The following is a 22,356-nucleotide window of genomic DNA, read 5'->3' as shown; positions in this document are numbered from 1 at the left end:
TAGAACAAACCAGCAGCAATAAGCACAGGAGCACACTGCCTGTCTTAGGCTTTCCATGTACAGGCTCATTTAAGGCTCACGACGCCTCTATGGGGCGGGTACTATTTAACGTTTCCAGTTCATGGAAGAAACTGGGGCACAGACACAGCAAGACACTGGGTTAGCTTCACACGACAACTACGTCATGAGCACCGCAGGCACCGACCCAGGGGCTAAGAATACTAAAACAGCAAGTGGCAGCCTAAGACAGACGTGACCTCCACAGGGCGTGAGGCCTGCTTGTGAGGTGGCGAGGAGAGACAGCAGGCACAAATAGCGATAGGGCTATAGCGGTGGGGGACAGATGGGGAATGGTGCAGGTCGTAGAAAGAGACGGCAGTGGAGAGAGAGGCCTTTTACACCAGTTTCTCTGGAAGGTGAAGTCGGAACAGAGACAGGAATGAGGACAGGATGCCCTCTGCACACAGCGTGGGGAGCACACGACGGAGGCAGAGCCACCCACCATCTCTGTACAGGTGAGGGACACTTGGGTGCCTGTACTCGGCTGCGATGTCAGGATTCCAAAGCAGGCGGTTCAGAATGAACATCGCCAGCCCCGTGACGTCACTGTTGTCTTCCAGAGGCACCAGTTCTCCGTATATCGTCTGAAAAGAAATTCAAGCCCAAGTCAGGGCTGTGCTCTCTCTTCGGGGCACAGGGAAGCAGAGGGGAGGGACAGATGACAATGGTCTAGGAACTGGTGAGGTTCTGATTCCTTTGGGAGAGATGAGGATGAGGATGGGCTGAACATGTAATGTTTTGTGCAATTTTTAGTGCACCCTTCTTCACAGTGAAGAAGAGAAGAAAGTTCAGGACTAAGATAAGTTTAGGACTAAGATCAGTTCTTAAAAATTATATGACAAGTGATATTTATATTGCAATTTTTTCTTTTAAGAACTACCAAATGTAGGCCTCTTGTTCAAATTTAATGACAACTGTCCTGCTAGTGGGCTTCCTAGGTGGCACTAGTGGTAAAGAACCCACCTGCCAGTGAAGGAGACATGGGAGACTTAGGTTCGATCCCTCAGTCGGGAAGACCCCCTGGAGGAGGGCACGGCAACCCACTCCAATATTCTTGCCTGGAGAATCCCATGGACAGAGGAGCCTGGCGGGCTACAGTCCATAGGGTCGCAAAGAGTCAGACACGACTGAAGCAACTTAGCACACATGCACGCACGTCCTGCAAGTGTATCATGAAGGTACAACAGACACCTAAGTAATTCTAAATGCTTGAGTAGTTAACAAATGGAAAACCATCTGTAAATCATCTAAGACAATAACTTGAGATGTTCAGATCTGTATATAATCAAGGATTAAAATGTTATTAATTTAACATCAATGTGATTGTTAATGATTTTTAAAGAATTAGAAAAAACTACAAACATCAAATTGTATTTTATAACTTTACATCAATAAAACTAGAGAAAAGCATAAAAAATACTAATATCTGCCAAAATAGAGACATTTTGTCTTTCTTTACTTTATTTTTTTGGCATGTGATGCTTTCTTAAGATCCTCAAAGGTCATGCCTCCTAACAGAATTCTAAGGTGTGATGGTACAATGTTTTGTTTATAATTATTCATTCCTCCCTTCCCTTTAGAAGTCCCCTTTCCCACCAAATGGCATAGATTTGCTGTATGTATTGTGAAAGAATAAATATTTCTGCCTCATCTGTGTCTGGACAGATAGTGCACTGTGGGCAGAACTATGGATGAGGTGATGCACACCACATCTAGGAGGAAGTTTCAAAGGGCATGGCATGTTTCTAACTCTCCTACATGTCACCTCTGCCACAAAAGAGCTATGCCCCAAATAGACAGGTCCTACTTTACCATCTGTGCCACCAGGGAAGCCCTAGACAGGTTCTACTTTAGCTGAGGTTCTGGAACTCTTTGATATCTGAAGCATAGCCAGTTGATATGTAATTTTCTGATTAACTTTTCATTGAAAGAAATGAGAAGTTGAATTTCAAATCAGTTGAAATAAGAATTAAAGTAGGAAATCTTAACAAGTTCACTGTCTAGTTGGGTGACCATAGTGGGATTATCATTCATTCTCTCAACAGCTCAATTTTCTGATAAACAGACAGATTATTGTAAAGATTGTTCTTTAGTACAAAAGATTTTTCTATTCAAAAACTTAGAAAAAATTGAAGAATGGGATATCCCACATGACAAAGGTAAAAAGCCTAAACAAGATATAAGAGTTCACCAGTAAAAGACTAAAGGAAATGGAAACACTGAGGGCTGGAATAAAAGAATATTTTTAACACTCAACTCCTAGTGGCTTTCTAATTCAGTTAGTTTTATCATTCTAAATATTATTGAACCATACACCATGTGAAAAACTCAAATTCTGATGTTTTCATGAGTAGTGTTCCATCTAAATGTTTCTGATGACTTCAGACTGGTGTGGATTCCAGTCCTGGCCCTTCACTGGCATTCGGCAGGTCACTTACCATTTCAGCTTCTGTTCTGTCAGTGAAGTTGGAATAACAATAAATACCTCACTGGATTTTATGGAGATCTAAATTAGAAAATGTATTTAATGTGTTTTAAACAGCCTAGTATTGTCATTCGGAGAAGGCAATGGCAACCCACTCCAGTACTCTTGCCTGGAAAATCCCATGGATGGAGGACCCTGGTAGGCTGCAATCCATGGGGTCGCTAAGAGTTGGACACGACTGAGCGACTTCACTTTCACTTTTCACTTTCATGCATTGGAGAAGGAAATGGCGACCCACTCCAGTGTTCTTGCCTGGAGAATCCCAGGGACGGGGGAGCCTGGTGGGCTGCCGTCTATGGGGTCACAGAGTCGGCCACGACTGAAGCGACTTAGCAGCAGCAGCAGCAGCAGTATTGTCATTGGTAAATGCTCAGAAAGGAGTTAACTATGCTTGTTATTACATCTGGTACCAAATTTTATATATGTAAGAAACTAACGGGAAAACTGCTATGTAACAAGATGGCAGTAATACAGAATGACAGAGTCTGTTAACCTAATGAGCATTTATGAAGGGACCTTAAATTTCATACTGAGAGATTAAGCAACCAAATAATTTGATAATTGAAACCATCATTTTATTAAAGAATCTTCTAGAAGTGTATATATATATATATATATATATATCTCAAAGTATCTTTTTTCAAAAACTGAATGGTGTACTTACCTCTAGGCCGATTCGTAGCCACAAAGGATTATATGACAATAGCCAATTCAGGACTTTCTGGCGTTCTCCTGAAACGCATATGAAATGCAAGTAAGCTCAGACCACTAATCAAATACGAGACAGTGAATACAATTTCATGGACAGAAATCAGAGACCAAAAAGGAACATCACATATATGAAATATGTTAAAGTATACTTCCACTCTTTTATATATGTACATGATCTCGTTTAAGTTTGTGAAATTTTAGGTAGCAAAGTGAAACCATGTATATATTTGACTCTGAAAAAAAAATTTCTAGAGTGTTTTTAAAGAATTAATCTCAAGATTTCTATAATCTTCTTACCCACATCTTTCCAGAGGTGCCTGTCTTTCCGAACAATTAGCCGCCGAGCTTCGATTTCAATTTCAAGCTTTTTCATAGCCTTAACCATTTTTTCAGAAGTAAATAAGCGGCACGCGGCACGGCGCAACCTGTTCAGCCTGCACCGGGCGGTGTAAGCTCTGAGAGACACCTCGTCCTTGGTAGGAGCTTTCGGGACACTTACTTTATGTTGACTCTCTACTCCCAGAAGAAGAGTGGAAGCATTTACTGGGTCAAAATGAAAGAAAGGACAGTTCTGGTTAACCAATACGTGCATACACTTTAAAATCTAGCAATAAGTGCAGCTGAAGACAGGATCTAGTCCCTGTGCCTTCCAGCCTGCTCCTCTCCTTCCCACCTCAAAGTGAAGGTGGCATCCTTCACTCAGAAGCTTCGGCTGTCCTATGGTCACAACCAGTTGACTGTACCTGCAAACTGTATCCCAAATCTAACCATTTCTTATAACCACTGTCGTTCAGGTTCCAACACGATCTCCTCTAACCCAGACTCATGAGACAGCCTCCTAGCTGGCTTCTCTGCTTCCATACGCTTTATCAAAAGATAAACTCCTAAAGGATGGGATTTGTTGGGAGGGAGTATAAGAGGGAGGGGACATACATATATCCATGGCTGATTCATGCTGGTGTACGACAGAAACCAACACAATACTAAAAGCAATTATCTTTCAATTTTAAAAATAAATTTAAAAAGAATAATAATAAAAAAGTAATGGAAAATATCCAAAAGGTAAAAAGTCAATATGCTTGAATACATTAAAAAAAAGTTATATTTCTCTATTCCAAAGAGAAATAGAAATAATATTTAAAAATAAATTAATAAAGGTTAAAAAAAAGAATGTGATTTGTTAAAGTCAAATTTTGAAATGCAATTTGAATTTTCATACAGCACATCTTCTCTCAAGGAAAGAACTAAAAATCATGTTTTGTTTACTTTTGGAGAAAAAGAAAAGTACCTAATCAAAGGTAGAATTCCTATACACACTTCTCTAACAAATGCAGACGAGTGTCTGCTGGAACACTACAGCAAGAGGGAAATCGTCCCCCTTAAAGTCAGCCTGTGTGATGCCTGGGCAAGTTAAGTATTTTAAAGGGGTTTTCCTTATCTGGAGTTGAACTGATCTCTGTAACTTCTATGAGAGAGTACCACAAGTGAATCTTCCTTGTCTCAGGAGAAAACCCTTTAAATATTTGAAGAACACCATGTTTCCATCACATTCCATACTTTGAGTTTTTCTGTTTTCCAGAACTACAGTGAAATATTTTAAAAATTCCTCATACCCACTGGTTTTTAGACCTCTCATCATTACATACTTGGCCACAAACATCTTAAACAGGGTCCAACAGAGACAATACCCCTAACAGGCCATACAAGACAAAACGATCCGCCGGACATTCCACTTTATTGATGCAGCTAAGACTGGACTGGGTTTCTAGGCAGCCATGTCTCTGTTAATGCAGACTGAATCTGTCTTACAATAAAACCCATTCACTGGCAAGGCTGGAAATCACACTGGCTGATGAGCAAAAAAAGAAGTTCAGTGCTTACAGCACAAAATTCTCTCACCTGCACAATAATGAGCATTTGTGTTAATAACCTAGTGTGCTGTGCCACGAACTACACTATGATCAGATCAGATCAGTCGCTCAGTCGTGTCTGACTCTTTGAGACCCCATGAATCGCAGCACGCCAGGCCTCCCTGTCCATCACCAACTCCCTGAGTTCACTCAGACTCACGTCCATCGAGTCAGTGATGCCATCCAGCCGTCTCATCCTCTGTCGTCCCCTTCTCCTCCTGCCCCTAATCCCTCCCAGCATCATTGTCTTTTCCAATGAGTCAACTCTTTGCATGAGGTGGCCAAAGTACTACACTATGATACACTTGTGAAAGTGAAGTCACTTCAGTAGTGTTCAACTCTTTGCGACCCTACATAGCCTGCGAGGCTCCTCTGTCCATGGGATTTTCCAAGCAAGAATACTGGAGTGGGCTGCCATTTCCTTCTCCAGGGGACCTTCCTGACCCAGGGATTGAACCTAGGTCTCCCACATTGTGGGCAGACTCTTTACCATCTGGGCGACCAGGGAAGCCCAGTAAATCTGTACAACTAAAGAATGGAAAAATCATGTTAAAAATGACCCATTAAAACAAAGAAAGTATTACCCAATTTAAACATTAACTTCATGTTTACCTTCAGAAATATTTGTTTTTACAGTGAAGTCGTCAGGAGTTAATATAAAATTTAGCCACCAAGTGAAGCCCTGTTCCTGCTTTTCCTTCCAGCGTTCATCATAAAACATGTTTTTTGCAGCAAACGGCATTGGATGTCTAGGTATACCTAGGAATACAGTTAGGTTAAGGCATAAAAACTTTTCCTTTAAATTATTATACAATCTATAGCAATAGACTATCGTCAGCAAGAACACCTTTAAGACACTGAACGATGTTTGCTTTTCTACTTCCTGCTGGAAGTAGTTGAAAGCATTTGGGGTGTGCTGCACTGTGCTCAGTCACTCAGTCGTGTCCGACTCTTTGTGACCCCGTGTACTGTAGCCCGCCAGGCTCCTCTGTCCACAGAATTCTCCAGGCGAGAATACTGGAGTGGGTTGCCCTCCTCCAGGAGATCTTCCCAACTCAGAGATCAAACCCAGGTCTCCTGCATTGCAGGCGGATTCTTTACCATTTGGGTCACCAGGGAAGCCCAATACCGGATGGTTAACCTATCCCTTCTCCAGGGAATCTTCCTGACCCAGGAATCAAACTGGGGTCTCCTGCATTGTAGGCAGATTCACTACCAGCTGAGCTACTAGGGAAGCCCATTTTGGGGTATAAAATATAGTAAAAGTAAGAGAGAAAAAGTAAGGCAGTACCTCCTGGTTATTTAAAAATCCCAAGAAAAGTGAGTCAACTTCATTGAACTCTGAGAAAATATCCTAATTGTTATTGGGACACATACTTTAACAATTCTTCAAGGCTTTTATTCCATTAAAAAAAATCAATTCATTTCCATTTGAAATGCGATTAATGTTTCATTCAGTGTCAGTTTTTCATAGACTTTAAAGATATTAAACACTTGCCTTTTAGTGGTTTTATGAAGGTCAAGTTAGACTGAGCCACAGGAACAAAGGGCCTTGTCCTTCTGTTTGTTTTAGGAGTTCTGTATCCTAATGAATCTACAATCATGCAAAAAAGAATAGCATTTTAAAAGTAAAATAAATTCTGCAAGTGAACTGCTATCAACTTAAAATTTGCACTCTCCAAAATCATATCCATTTAGCAGATGCTGAGTAACCACTATGTGCCAGGGTATGAACTTGGGTAAATAAAACCTATGTCTGGAAGTTACAGACCAGAAACTACAACGTATTTTGTGTTGACAGAAGCTACGATTGAGATTGAACCAGCTCACTGTGTGTGTGTGTGCGTGTGTGTGTGTATGTACATATACAACTAGGTGCTGAGAATGCAGAATGGAAAGATGTGGTTCCCGCCCTCAGGATGTTCTGGGTCCAGAACAGAGGAGTAGAAAGAATCACAGTACATTACATCAGAAGTATAGGAGGAGCCCGGGACAAGGGGAGGGAAAGCTGAGTCACCTGGAAGGCAGACAGCCTCCTGGCGGGAGCGCCCCTGGGCTGACCCTGCAATGGACGTGACACACCAGGAACCGGGCCTCTGACTGAACTGCAAGGTGGTGCCTGGAGCCAAGAACACAGACAAGAAAAGCAAAACAAAAAAGGGGTTGGAAGAGGAAGAAAGGAATTAAAAAATATGAAAAATAACAGTGATGGCCAGTAGTTGAATACTTGCGCCAGGCACTCCCAGAGTCTTGTAATTTAGGTTACTGATGTAGTCAGCACCAGAAGTCTATCAGAAGTGCACCATCATTTTCCATGTTTTATGGAGCTTAGAGCAACTATGCTACTTGGTCAAGGTCATACATGCTAGTAGGTAGCTGAGCTAGACAGTATGGCTTCAGAGCTTGCACTGTAATTCAGTTCCAAGTACCCTATGGGCCAGTGAAGGATTAAGGTCCAGGCAGTCACACTGTCACATGTATTTCAGAAGATGGAATGGACAGTGGACTGGAGTCAAGACTAGAGATGGAAGCGAAAAGGAAGCAATCCCAGGGGCCTAAGTCAGTTATGATGAGAATTTAAAGGAACACAGAAGCAGTGGAGACAAAACCAGAGAAGAGCTGTTTTCATAGCAGAATTTGCAGAAGCAGTGGAGAAAAAACCAGAGAAGAGCTGTTTTCATAGCAGAATTTGCAACAGGGCTTAATGTCAACTGACTGGGCAAGTGATGGAGAATGAGAACTCTGACAGGTTCCCAGACCTCACCCAGGTGATGACATAGATGGTGGGGGGTACCTACAGGAGGTAGATGGTGGGGGTGCCTACAGGAGGTAGATGATGGGGGGTACCTACAGGAGGTAGATGGTAAGTGGTACCTACAGGAGGTAGATGATGGGGCTGGGGGTACCTACAGGGAAAGTCACAGAGAAAAACAGCCCGTCCTAACGCAGTTCACTCCCTCAAAGGTGGGTTTCATACCAGCTTGTGCTGCTGTTCCATACAAACCAGGAGCTAATATTAATAATAAAGCCAGAGGGGGGAAAGCTAAGGCCCAGAGCAGAATCCAGCCCACAGCTGTTTGGGTACAGTCTGCAAGCTAAGAAGTTCTCATGTTTATGAACACTAGTTAAAAACAAAATAGACCTCCAAACAGTTTGATTTCATGACACATGAAGACAATATGAAATTCAGATCTTGGTGTCCATAAATAAAGTCTTCTTGGCACGGAGTCACAGACGCTCATGTCCACACTGTCTGTGCCTGTTTCCCCGTCGGCAATGACAGGGCCCACTGGTTGTGACAGAGGTCACATGAGCTGCAAAAACTGGATATTTACTATCTAGACCTTCAGAGAAAAAGTGCCCAGCTTTGACTTAGAAGAATTGCAAATCCATGCCAATTGTCAAAATAAGGAATATGACCACATTGCTACATAATATCTATTCGGTTATAAGTTTCTTTCCGTCTTAACGTACCTAAAATTAAAAATGTGAGTTCCTCGTTCTGAAGGCTTGCACAGGCTAGTCCCTCTGCCTACAACCATTTTGTTCTGTGGGAGACTTCCTTGGAAACGTCTCACAGCTTCTGGTCTTTCCCAGAAAGCCAAGTAAAGTGCCTCCACTTCTGTGCTTTCATGATTCCCTGGGCACAGCTCCAAGGACCGGGAGTGGCTGAGGACAGGAATGAGGTCTTTTCTCCCAGTATCCACAGAGCCTAGAACAATGCATAGCGCGTGGCAGGGACCTATCAGAGCTGAATAAACGTACCTGGAAAAACCGACTTCTTTCTCTGTAGACACTGCAGGATCTTGCTCGTCACTGTAAGAACCTGGCTTCCAGTGAGATGAAAGGCCAGCGGGGGTATAGAAGTGGAGCATGTTAGAATCCAACTGATGACTATTTTAAAAGCATTGCCTTGGCAGCTAAGTGGAAAACGGGCTCCAGAGAAGGCAAGGGTGAAGGCAAGATCTGACAGGGACCTGCAGAGACATAGGCTCGGATGGGGCCGTCAGTGATAGTGAGAAGTGACCCAGTCCTGAATGTACTTGGAAAGAAGACAGGATTTGTTGAGGGACTGAGTTTAGAATCAGGCAGACTGTCTGAATTTATAGAGAAAGGGTCGGAGAGAAGCACACTTAGGGACACCCCAAGGTGTGGGGCCTGAGCTGAGAGGAGATCATAACAGAAGTGTGTCGGACCGACACACCAGGGAAGATGTCACGGGACTGGGGATGCAAGGGGTGCTTTTGGACAAATTAAAGGCACTCACTAGGCAGTCAAGTGGAAATAAAAGACGCTGGATAAACGAGTCTACAGATGAAAGGTCCATCCTAAAGATGTAAAGCTGGAAGGCCTCCATGTAGAGGCAGTACTGAAAGCTGTGAGACGGCCTGAAAGCATTAAGGGAATGAGCAAAAGTGTGAAAAAGTTTCAGTGGTTGAGTCTTTGTGTACCTCAAAGTTTAGAGGCTGGAGCGACAGACACAGAGGAGCCCCCAGGGAGGCGGGAAAAGAACCAGGAGGAAGTGGGAGTGGCAGGGTAAAGCGGTCCCAGAAGAGAGAGGTTGCCTAATAGTTCAAGATGAAGACTGAGAAATAACCTCTGGATTCAGTGTGGAGGTGCTGATGACCTTGACAAAACAAGGTTTTACCAGAGTCATGAAAATCTGGTTGAAGTGACTTCAACAAAGAGGAGATCTAGAAACAGCTAATAAAAGCATCTTTCAAAGTGATTATTTTCTTTTACATTAAAAAGCACCTTTTAATTCAAGCATAATGTTTACATGGAAAAGTATACGGAATCAGTGAACTATCACAAAATGAACATGTAGGTTCTTTCAAGGAGTGTTGCTTACAAGAAAGCAGAAAGATGCCGGGTGTGAATGGATATGTGGTATCAATGAGAAGTCTTTGTTTTTTTGGGAGATGGAGGTAAGAACAGCACTTTGTTGCATGAATCAGAAATGACCTGATAGGGAGTCAAACCCTGGAGACGTGGGGAAAGGCAGCTGCTAAAACAACGACTGTGTAGACGGCTGGGGTCTTTACTGTTACTAGGAAAGAGCCGCCTTACTGGTGCACAGACCTCTCAGGCTGTCACGGGAGGGGAGGCAGCAGGGGATGGGAACGCAGCGGGTGATGGATGCTGTGGAACTTTCCACAGCACCTCTGCATCCTCAGTGAGGCAGCAAGTATGCTGTCGGTGTAGGTGAGGGTCAGAGCACCAGCTCCTGAGCCCCCTGCATCGGGGAACCCCAGCCTGACCACTTACTCCCCGTGACCTCAGGCAAAGACTCAGCTTCTGGATGCGGAGGTTTTCTGACTTGAACGTGTGCTTATGACAACGTCTACTCAGTCTGACTGCTGTAGCTATGAGAGGCGCTATCAGCAAGGCACTCACAGCGGGGGCTGCGAGGAACGCAGGCAGTAAACACTGGCTGCTGTTGCCTTGTCCTCAGAGGAGGAAGGAGGTGCTCGAGGTTTCAGGACAAAAAGGGAGGGGGGCAGTAGTCTGCAGCAGAGAGAGAGAAAGTCAACAAAGCAGGACGACAGAGCTGAGGAGAGTTGCGGGCTTCCGGGAGATGAGCGGTCACGGTCCAGCAAGGTTCAGGCACAGAGCTGGCCTGGGAACTGGAATGTGCCAGAGAAGCACGAAGATGGAACAAGGGGTTACGATGAGCCATGGAGGCCAAGCCAAGTGAGAAAATGATGACAGGTCAGGGATGAGGACTGGGGAAATGGAGGTGGATTCATTGGCTTTTAGAGAAAACGCTGAAATCCCAGCGAGGGAGATGCTCTAAGAGTGTGGCCTAAGGAGGCTGCAATTCACAGGCCAGGGTACTGGAAGGATCTCCTTCAAGGATCTTGAAATCATAAAGACGCATCATAAAGTAGAAGTTTTAGAGAAGGTCTTATGAGCCAAATATAAAAATTCTCAGTCATCTCTCCCTGTAACAAGGAGAACTCAAGGTGAGGTGGTATGGAAACTGAGCTTCCAGCTATCTGTGCCCTTTGCTTTCTTGTCATCTGTTTCCGGGAAGAAAGGAGAAGCAACAGTCTGGAAGCAGGTATGAGACGGTGGGTGGTCCACGGTCCCAGGAGGTTCCGGGTCAGAGGAGCAGGAGAGAAGGCATGTTCTCGGGAGAGGGCCAGGTCAGGGCGGGAACAGGAGGAGGGGGCATTCAGCAAAGCTGGATGTGAAGGAAGGCAGTGAGTCCAGAGCACACAGGCACTGCAGAGAGCTGGGGAGATGCAGAAGGTGATTCCAACTGGGGAGTGTACAAAGAAAAATGAGCTCAAGTACCCGAGTGGGTGTGACACTTCCTGTGAGTCCTGGGATCCCTTTACATTATCTGTTTCGTAGCCTGTGTGGTTTGTTTTCCTGCCTGGACCCTGACTGGCATCTGAGGCAGTCTGGGATTAGTCCTGACAGTTTTTGAAGCAGACAGGGGTGGGATGGGTGAGGGCTGGGGATGGAACGGTGAGGTTCCTCCTAAAGGAAAGAGGAGTTCGGGGGCCTGGTCTTCATCCCCAAATAAGGGCCAAGTAGAGGCTAAGGAGAACGATGTCCCTGGGGGAAGGCCCCCTCTGCGCCCCCTCAGACAGTGTGATGGGGGCCAGGTGTGCACTGGGCCCTCACTCTGGGGCCTGGACTAAGGTGAGGCACGCTCAGTACTTCCCCGGGTGCAACACTTGCAGGGGGAGCAAAAAACTGTCAGCAAGACAAGCACATGGGGACTTCCCTGATGGTCCAGTGACTGAGACTCCATGTTCTCAGGGCAGGGGGCCCAGGTTCGATCTCTGGTTGGGGAACTAGATCCCACTTCCCACAACTAAGAGTTTGTGTGCCACATATCCAGAGAAAAACATGATCCAAAAGGATACATGCACCCCAGTGTTCACTGAAGCACTGTTTACAGTGGCCAGGACATGGAAACACAGTCTAAATCAACAGAGGAATGGATAAAGAAGATGTGGCACAAACAATGGAATATTACTCAACCATTAAAAAGAATGAAGCAATGTCATTTGCAGTAATATGGGTGGGCCTAGAGAGTGTCATACTGAGTGAAGTAAGTCAGACAAAGAGGGATAAATATCTTATGACATGCCTTATATGTGGAATCTAAAAAGAAATCATATCAATGCACTTACAAAACAGAGAGACAGACTCACAGAAAATGAACCACGGCTGCTGGAAGGGAAGGCATAGTTAGGGACCTTGGAAAAGTTAAGTACACACTGCTCTATTTAAAATGGATGACCAACAAGGACCTATTGTATAGCACATGGAACTCTGCACGTTATGTGGCAGCCTGAATGGGAGGGGAGTTTGCGGGAGAATGGATACATGTAAATGTACGGCTAAGTCCCTTCAGCTGTTCATCTGAAACTATCACCACATTATTAATCAGCTATACCCCAATACAAAATAAAACTTAAAGTTTCGGGGAAAAAAAAGAGTTTGCATGCTGAAACTAAGATACAACCAAATAAACAAATATGTTAAAAAAATTTTTTTTAAATATAAAGACAAAAAATATATATATATATAAAGACAAGCATTTTAACACAATAGTTTTTAAAAATTACTGCAGAAAAACCGTGATGAGTGAAACATCAAAAATGTAAATAAGAATGAGATCACAGTGATTTCAGAATTCGGCCCTACTCTATGTCTGACTCATCTTCCACTAAAGCCAACCGGTGAATGAAAAGTACAAGTTGATTCAAGCTTCTCAATAGCAATTTACTAAACCAAAAGAAATAGAAACTATCCCCCATTAGGTATACTTTCATGAAAGATTTTATGAATGAGACTCACCTGTTTTCTTCTTCAGGTTTAATTTCTCTCTGTGGCTAACACGTTTCAAGGAGGAGGTTACCACTTTTTTTGTGTGTTTAACAGTTGATGTTTTAGACTCCACAGGAGAAAAATGGGGCCTTTTGACCTCTTGTACTTCCGTGCATTCTGTAACTGTTATCCTCACATTTTCATCTCCTGTGTGTCCCTCACTCTTTCTTTTACGAGCAACTGAAGCTACCTTGCAGGGAGGAGTTACTATGTTTTTAGAGCTCTTAGGTCTATTCGGTATTAAATCTCTAATTGGAAGAAAAGGATGAAAATCATCTTTCTCTTTTTGATCATCTGTTTCCTTTTTGCAGTCACCCACTACGACATTGAGACATCTTTTTGCCTTTGGTTTAACAGTCTCCATTTGGTTTTCTACAGCGCAAGTGGGCTTTCTTTTAGTCACAGTGGCAGAAAGTATTGGGCGTCTCTTAATAGGTTTTTTGCGGCTGTGACTAGAAATATCCTGAACTGCCGAAAATTTAGGCTGGTTCTGTTTTTTAAAAGTGTAAGAGTTTGACATCACTTCTAAAGCTTTGGATGCTTCAAAAGTAGCTTTTGGAGATTCTAACTGCTGACATTCAGAAATACAAGGTACAGCTGCATTTTTTCTCTCATCTTGAGGAGGCTGAGAGTCCTGAAAATGTCCAGTTGATAATGGCAATTGACATGTTTGCTGAGATACACATATATATGCCATATTATCTTTTAAAAATTGATTTGGGGAGAGAATTGGGTTGATGGACTCTGTTTCTAGATCCTCATTTAGTCCATAATTATCATTTATGAAAGAATCTGGACTTAGAATTTTCCGACAGATTTCATGTACCCTTTTTGATTCCAAAATCACAGGCCTTGTATTACCTTTCACAAACATATCTGGTGAGAGGCACTTCATGAATTCTGGTTCATTATTAGATGCATGGCTATTATTCACAAAAGAATCCGGACTTAGAAAATGTCCTTGGCTTTGTGTGATGTTCAAACTTGAAGAATAATTTGGGGTAAGAGTAAGTTTACCATTCTCTTCAATTTGACTATTAACGTTGTCTATGGAGTCAAAGGAGGTTTCAGTTATGCCTTTCTCATTAAAATGAAAATCTTCTGCAGTGTTGGCACCGTCTGCTTTCACCAGTTCCCCATTTTCAGAAGCAGGAAGGGATGTGTAGGTTGTAGATCGACGAACAGGAAGTGGCAAGCAGGTCCCCCTGTGGCACTCTAGGGAAGCGGGGCTGATAGGTGATATGGGGAGTTTATTTTCTTCAAGGATTAAAGGATTGCTTTCTGGTGGGGAACAGTTTCCATTTGTAGCCAGATTCTCACAGGCTTGTAGTGGGCTCCTAACTCTGTCAGCTTTGGGGGAAACATTAAATGTTTTATTCACATTTTGAATATTTGAAGCCTTCTTGTTATGTCTTGAAGAGGCTGATGCTTTCTTCTTATTAATAGTATCCCAAAGAGTCCTCTGCAAAAATAAGCAAAACATACAGATTAAGTTGATAACTATTGAATACTACTTATAAGCAATATTATGAATGTTACTTCAAGAGACCTGTGAACAAAATGATTTTACATATTATTTCCTAGAGTAAATACAGAATGCTGAAAATTTATTACCTTTTTCTTTTTCGGCTCTTCTGCATTTCCTAGTAATATAGCTTGGTGTTTCAGAATATCATTTACAAGAAATGTTATGGTCTCTCTTATTCGGCCTCCTTTTAACGGTGTCCAGGTAATAGAAACAACAATTTTTTCTTTAGGCTATAACCAAAAGAACACATTTTAAATTACTATAACAGTAGTGATGTATAACAACACAAACATATTCTATATTATATACAAATGGGTCTTCCCTGGTGGCTCAGACAGTAAAGAACCTGCCTGAAATGCAGGAGACCCAGGTTCGATCCCTGGGTAAGGAGGATCCCCTGGAGAAGGACATGGCAACACACTCCAGTATTCTTGCCTGGAGAATCCCATGAACAGAGGAAACTGGTGGTCTATAGTCCATGGGGTTGCAGAGTTGGACACAACTGAGCAACTAACACCCCCATCAATAGAGAGAATACAGTAGAGGATTAATAATTGTTACTCACCAACATTTAACAAGTCAAATGTATCTTCCTATCCTATCTCATTTCATTCTAAGGAAAAAGGCTACCGTAATAACAAAGTTCACAACAAGATAAAATTATAATAAACTCTTAATTGTATATGAAAGCAGTGGAACAGAGAGTCTACGAATCACTTTATTTTAGTTCAGTGGTTTTTAAAAATTTAATCACGTTATTTCCACTTCTCTAGACTATGTACAGAACTTCCATTTCAAATATAAATGCCTTATATGAGAAAGACATTTTCAGAAAGAAATGTAAAGATGATCAGCTAAATTCCTTGCTCTCCACGAGCTTCTCTAAAGTCCATAGCATCATTATTGATACTCTAGGCCTAGTTTCAGGTTATCTAACATAACTAGTCTGAATCTCACATCCCTAGGAAGCAGACACTGTCATGACACATGTTTTACAGATGAAGTAATCAAGGTTCAGGAAGCTTTACGAATTCTGCAGCCCAGAGAAACAAGGAGTAATTTCAATTTTCAAATCTTAAGAAATACATTTCATGAGGCTATAGCCACCATGAAGAGTGCTTCTTCTGATGGATCTGGGAAAGGTAAATTGAAAACCTTCTGAAAGTGATCCACCATTTTGGATGCCATTAAGAACATTCATGATTCATGAGAAGAGATCAAAATGTCAGCATCAACAGGGATCTGGGAGAAGTTGATTTCAGTCTTCCAGAATGACTTTGAGGGGTTCAAGACTTCAGCAAAGGTGCAGATGTGTTAGAAATAGCAAGAGAACTTGAATTTTAAGAGGGAAGAATAAATCCCACTCCGCAGCAGATCTGTTTCTTTTACTTTAAACTTTGTATTCCGTTGATTTCCTACAAGTTAAGAATGTTGGAGGTAACTTGAAACATACAGGAGAGCCCATTCTCAAGGCTCTGACCTTTAAGTGTTGCACTTTCCCATTAAGATAGAGATTAAAAAGTTGAAGAACAGGACAGTTGTAGCATTTGCCCTGTTAGGGGTTTATGGGAACATCATGAGCCGACCTATAGGGACAGCTGCAAGAACAAAGGATTCTGACACCAAGAAGTTTCTACCAACCAATCATGTACCCTCCTCTTAAAAAAAAAAAAAAGAAGAAGAAGCAGCCGGAATTCTAACTAGGGTAAGATGGTTCTTTGGGACACTAGTCCACTGTCTTTTTGGTCAGCTGAATTTCCGTATAAAGTCACTACTCCTTGCCCCAGCAGCTCGTCTCTAGGATTATTAGCCTGTTGCATGGTGAGCAGTACAAGTGTGGACTCAGTAACAGATTTAGAAGTATCTGAGGACGTGACTGAAACGCTGCAATTTATGATAAAACTTGAATGGATAGGAAGTTGTTTCGTACAGATGAGCCAAGAGACTGGTTTCTTGAGATGGAATCTACTCCTGGTGAAGAGGCTACGGAGATTATTGGAATGATGACAAAGGATTTAGAATATTACATAAACTTAGTTGGGAAAGCAGAGCAAGGCTGATGAGGAGAGACTTTTAATTTTGAGAGAAGTTCTGCTGTGGTGAAAATGCTATGAAACAGTACTGCAGGCTACAGAGAAATTATTCATGAAAGGAATAGCCAATCAATGCAGCACACTTCACTGCTGTCTTACATTAAGAAATTGGCACAGTCACCCCAGCCTTCGGCAACCACCACCCTGACCAGTCAGCAGCCACCAACATCAAGGTCAGAACTTACAACCACAAAACAGGTATAGTTTGCAGAAGGCTCAATTGATTGTTAGTATCTCTTAGTAGTAGTCTTTTTAGTTGAGATACATATACTGTCTTCTTCAACATGAGGCTATAGTACACTTAAAAAATTACAGAATAGTGTATACATAAATTTTATATGCACTGGGAAACCAAAAAATTCATGTGACTCATTTTTCTATGATTTTCACTCTGTTACAGTGGTCTGGATGAGCACCCACAATATCTGAGATCCGCTTATACTTAATGGGCTTATCTTTCAAATTTCATTGTCACTGAGATTCAGATGAAATTGTCTGCTTAGGATAAATTCAAGAGTGTGAATTCTTACTACTTGCTTCTCAATTTATACATAAAAATTTTTTTTAATTTAAAAGGGGAAGTTCCTTCTAAAGAAGGAACTATTGAACAAATGGTTATTGACTGCCTAATGGCATACATAGTGCCTGACACAGAGGGGGCGTATGTTAAATATTTAAGTGACAAAATTATTGAGTGAATGAAAAACACACTTGGCCTCTGGTCTCATGGACACTATATTCTGCTCAATAAAAGAAATGACAAAATCTAAATAAAAAGATAAGTACAAAAATACAAGTCCCCAGTACTGTCATCAATGAAACAAAGGTTGAGAGGCACAGCAACAGTGTAGGGAACTATAATCGCTAACGGGCTGATCAGAAATTATAATAATTATAATATTTAAGCTAAAACAAAGTATAAGAATGAGCTGGACACATAGAGCTAAGTGAAAGTAGCTCAGTTGTGTCTGATTCTTTGAGACCCCATGGACTGTCCATGGAATTTTCCAGGCCAGAATACTGGAGTGGGTAGCCTTTCCCTTCTCCAGGGGATCTTTCCAACCAGGTATTGAACCCAGGTCTCCCACATTGCAGGTGGATTCTTTACCAGCTGAGCCACAAGGGAAGCCCAAGAACACTGGAGTGGGTTGCCTGTCCCTTCTCCAGGGTATCTTCCCAACCCAGGAATTGAACCGGGGTCTCCCATATTGCAGGTGGATTCTTTGCCAACTGAGCTGTCAGGGAGAAGCAGTTCAGAAGGTACCAACACATGCATAGCCCGGGAACCAGAGGGTTAGGGTTACAGTTAGGGTTGCCTCGTAGGACAACCCCAGAAACAGACAAGAGGACCAGTGTGGCTTAAGAGTAGTGAGAAGGCAAATGACCTGTGACACGTGAGGCTGGAGAGAGCAGCAGAGGACTGCTGCATATTAGAACACTCTCTAGCAGATCGAAACATTGCAAACATTACTTAGGTGTACATTTGGCTTCAGAGGTTTTGTTTTGCTTGTTTGCCTATTTTCTTTAAGGCATACTAAAATGAAGTTCAAGTTTTTTTATCCTTAATTGAAGGCTTAATCCTGTAACCTAGGAGAGTACATTGGGAAAAAAGATGCTCAAAATGTTCCTCCCCTTTCCTCTTTCCTGCCTCCTCCTCCTCCATCCACTCTCCCATGAGGAAGTCCTCCTTTAATCTGTAACAGTCCATAGATTGAGACACTGACAGCAAGTCAGTTCTGAGAGACACTTAAAAGGGATTTAAAACTGATACCTGCTTTTGGACTGTGATGATGATAGTCTATCTACAAAACTTGACTTTTTATGGAGACAAATACTCTCAGAGGTGTAAAAACTGAGATAAAACATGAAGCACTTTGCTTTTTCCCCTTGGTAAGTCTTCATTTGGATTCCCTACCCATTTCCCCCTTGCTTTCAACCTCTTAGTAACTCAAACAAAACAAATGAGGGAACCGATCTGTTATATATTTTCTTTTAAATACCTTCAGTAACGGCAGTCTATGCGTCACTGTTTATTTTTTTGAACAGAAGCATTGCCGAGTGTCTGAGATAAGAGTGATACTATTTTATCTGGATTCTAAGAGAGACATTAGAAAGTCAGGATAGCAATTTAAAATGTGTACTGCATCTCTCCTTGGGGAGGAAATTTTTAAAAGCCTAGAATCAGTGAACAGAATCATTTGTCATTTCCCTCAAGTCCTAAGATTCTGCAGTCTTTGTTTACACACTCCCTTATTAGTGACAAATCAGAAAATGATAGTTGTAGCCAGTGACAACGGAAGGTGCGTGGTCATTAACTGGATCTGGCTCGCCCCCTGGTGGCCCTAAGTGCAATGAACAGAACAGTCTCAAGCCTAGAGGTGAAGAGGGAGGAGAGTCAGGTTTGGGGCTGCTATTAAGCCAGTTCATCCTAGTCTTCCAGTCAGATCAAAATGGCATCACACTCACTGCAGATAGAAGAAGGATAGCTTGTTTTATTAAAGAAGCGCAAGCGGCCTCATGTTAGTTTCTACTCATCTGTAGCAGAAGCTCATATTCCCATAACTGGCACCAATGAGTCTGTTAAACCGTCCAGTTAAATTATTCGCACACCTGGCTACAAGAATCACTTTGAGGGGTTTGTGGAAGGTAAACATGCCCTGGCCCTCCCCATGTCCTCCCAGGAGTGATGCTGAAGCGGGGTCCTGGTACCTGCAGTTGTTCAAAGCTCACCAGGAGGTAACATGCAGCCAGGATGGACACAGAGTTGAACTCCATTCAGTGTGGTTGTGGTTTAGTCACTAAGTCATGTCCAGACTCTTGAGACCCTGTGGACTGTAGCCTGCTAGGCTCCTCTGTCCATGGGATTCTCCAGGCAAGAATACTAGAGTGGGTTGCCATTTCCTTCTCCAGGGGATCTTCCCGACCCAGGAATCGAACCCAGATCTCCTGCAATGCAGCCAGATTCTTCACCAACTGAGCTACAAGGGAGGTGTTTACTGTGGCGGGTGGTGATTTTAACTGACTGTCATTATGAAGACTCAGGCCCAAATGACACACCCCCTACAGGACAGCCGTCACAGGCAGATTCTAGCACACCAGTATTATCAAAGTTTTAAAAAGCATGATTAGGAGAGTAAGAGAACAATCGTTTAAAGTTTTTTTCCCTTTGTCCTCAATTTTATAAGCTGAGTGTCTCATACAGTACCTGGCAAAAAGCAGATGCATGAAAAATACAGTTTTTAATGTATCATGGTTAAATAGACAAGTATACCGCCCCCCCCAAAAAAATGTTTTTTCCTTGAAAAGGGCTGCCCATAAATCTGCTCTGCAAAAAATATCCTGAATGAGTCTCTGGTCCTTCATTCCTTTTCAGGCCTAGATACATTGTGTTGTAGACATATTTTTACAGTAACTGTGAAGTCACTCTCTGGCAGGTATAATACCTAGAGATTCTTGAGATGCCATCTGCATACAAAAGATCTTGTTTAAAATGCCGTTTTCTGTATTTACCCCCAGAGATTCACATTAGCAAGTGTGGAGTGATGAGCAGAAATCTCCCATATTACAAGCAATCCAGACAAATCTGATGTGAGTGGTTGAGGCATCTCGGAGAAATGCTGCTTAGGTGTATGGTGACATGCTAATTCACCAAGGGTGTGTTTTAGATAAGGGATGTTCACATAGGTATTTTCTACTATTGTGCTTTTCAAAATGCTGTCCTTGGACCAGTAGCAGAGGCATCACCTGGGAACTTCTGAGAAAAGCAAATTCTAGTTGTCCTCTGCACATATGGAATCAGACTCTGAGGGGCCCCAAGTATTTTACCCTTAGCTGATTCTGATGCCCTCAAATTTAGAACCACCAGTCTCCTCAAAACATCCCATCCTTCTTGGTGCCTATCTGATGCAGCTTCTCCTTGTTCTTAGAATTTCCCCTCATCCTCCTAACATATGTCTTTAGGAAGGAACCATGCCTCCTGTCTTTGAATCAATATAAATGAAAGTGCACGGGATTTAAAGACCTGGATGAGAATCCTAACTGTGTCAATCGCCAAGAATAAAACCATGTGTAAATGTTTTCCACCCTCTGAGCATACTTCCTCATTAAAAATTAAGACTGGAACATTTATTCAGGACACAGTCAAGATCTCTGCTTGAAGCTTTCTCTCATTTGAGCACCATGCACAGCTTTAGCTGGCATTGCTTCCAACTAATAGACGAGAAAAGAGAGACTCAGAATACTGAACCGAGCTGCCTAACTCTGATGCACTGCACACAAACCCTTTGACAGTAGTGCCTTATCCTCTAATGTAAATAATGACTCCATGAGTTTGTTGTAAGGATTAAATAAGGCAACAGACTTGAGAACAATTTGTAAAAGGTAAACATTATGTTTGTATGTATTATCTTAGTGGTTGAGTGGAATCAACACACCCAAACCTGAAGCTGAAGGAAATCAACAGCTAATAAAAGACAAGCTTTGTTTTAAAGCAGAAACCATAAAACATCACAAACATATGGTTTAAAAGAACAGTTAACTTTCATAATATAAAAGTATAACTCTAAAAAAAAATTCAAAAACTTTAGTCCCACAAAACAAAAAAGAACAAGCAGAAGTATAGTGTAGATAGAAAAAGCAAGTATTTGTTTTCCCACAAAAAGAAAAGCAAGCAGTTTATAAACTGCAAGGAGTTTATAAACTAGAGAGGAAGGGCAGGTTCTTAACTATAGCTGAACAAGTGCTTAAGTCAATGGACCTCAGCTTAGAGCCTTGTATCACTGCTTTAGGAAGTGGTTTTTTAGACAAGGAGTGGGACTCCCTCAGCTAATTTTTTTTTTTTCTTCTTCTCACACTTTCAGAGGTTCTAACCAATGGAAAGACCACTGCAGTCCAAATAAGGATGTAAATATTCTAGATTTTGATGACAGGAATGGGAGCTTTACTGTGGCGAATGTAATGCAGAAAAGCTACCCTGGAAATCCTTGAAACAGCAGTTACAAATTTAAATTTGAATCACCATTAAAACTACACTACAGCAAAGGAAAAAAAAAAAAGATTAAATAATAAAGTGTGCATACTTATTGAAAACAACCCTGAGAAGTGTTTTTTTATTTTGTCGCTATTTGGCCAAAACGAAGCTCACCAGAAGAGTAGTTACTCTGACACTCCATGGACTCAGTTTCCCTTTAGAAACTAAAGCGCATATTAAGATGACTGATAGAAAGCAATTTAAAAACCCTGCTCTAATCAGAGTACTCCTGGCAATCTTATATGCAGACAGGAAGATGGATAGATGGATGAGTAGATGAAAGATAAGAATATTAATTGTAAGCGTGCCATCCACTCCTCTAGAACTGCCAACCTTCTCGAGGCCCTAAGTCAATGAGAAACTCTTCTCTATCACAGAAGGCAGGAATGTGCTCCGAAGGATGCCCGGCGCGGGCGCGGGCGCTGTCACTGCCGGGTTCCCGCCCACCGGGCTCCTCCTGCCCCGGGGACAGGGGCTCACCAGAGTCTGAGGGAATCACTCGGCTTTTACTCAGGTCCGCTCCTGCCCCTTCCGAGCCCGGGTCCCGGAGCGCGGCGGGGAGGCCGCATCCCGCTCCTACCTGCAGCACGAAGGCGCTCGGCCAGATAGTGAAGCCGCGTTCGGCGGCGGGGCCGCGGGACAGCCACACGGCGGCCGCCTCCTCGTTGGGGTTGTCCAGGATCAGGGGC

The 22,356-nt window shown here is 42.5% G+C and overlaps 1 protein-coding gene across 1 annotated transcript in view; it reads right to left on the bottom strand.

Moving 5' to 3' along the window:
• ASPM (asp (abnormal spindle) homolog, microcephaly associated (Drosophila)) overlaps positions 1 to 22,338 on the bottom strand; it is a 60,146-nt gene extending 37,808 nt beyond the window's left edge. The window contains exons 1-9 of the mRNA XM_010831103.1: positions 22,248 to 22,338; positions 14,632 to 14,775; positions 12,988 to 14,479; positions 7,184 to 7,285; positions 6,665 to 6,760; positions 5,779 to 5,925; positions 3,554 to 3,799; positions 3,210 to 3,277; positions 503 to 644 (exon numbers count right to left, since the gene is read on the bottom strand). Of these exons, the coding sequence (XP_010829405.1) occupies positions 503 to 644; positions 3,210 to 3,277; positions 3,554 to 3,799; positions 5,779 to 5,925; positions 6,665 to 6,760; positions 7,184 to 7,285; positions 12,988 to 13,912 (1,726 nt within the window). The 5' untranslated portion in view covers positions 13,913 to 14,479; positions 14,632 to 14,775; positions 22,248 to 22,338. The remainder of the gene's footprint in view (positions 1 to 502; positions 645 to 3,209; positions 3,278 to 3,553; positions 3,800 to 5,778; positions 5,926 to 6,664; positions 6,761 to 7,183; positions 7,286 to 12,987; positions 14,480 to 14,631; positions 14,776 to 22,247) is intronic.
• Positions 22,339 to 22,356: the final 18 nt, after the last annotated feature.

Source organism: Bison bison, unplaced genomic scaffold (genome assembly GCF_000754665.1).
Source record: "Bison bison bison isolate TAMUID 2011002044 unplaced genomic scaffold, Bison_UMD1.0 scf7180017864524, whole genome shotgun sequence".
Lineage (NCBI taxonomy): Eukaryota > Metazoa > Chordata > Mammalia > Artiodactyla > Bovidae > Bison > Bison bison.
The sequence above is the reverse complement of the archived record's forward strand: the minus strand, read 5'-3'. Positions and strand labels throughout refer to the sequence as shown.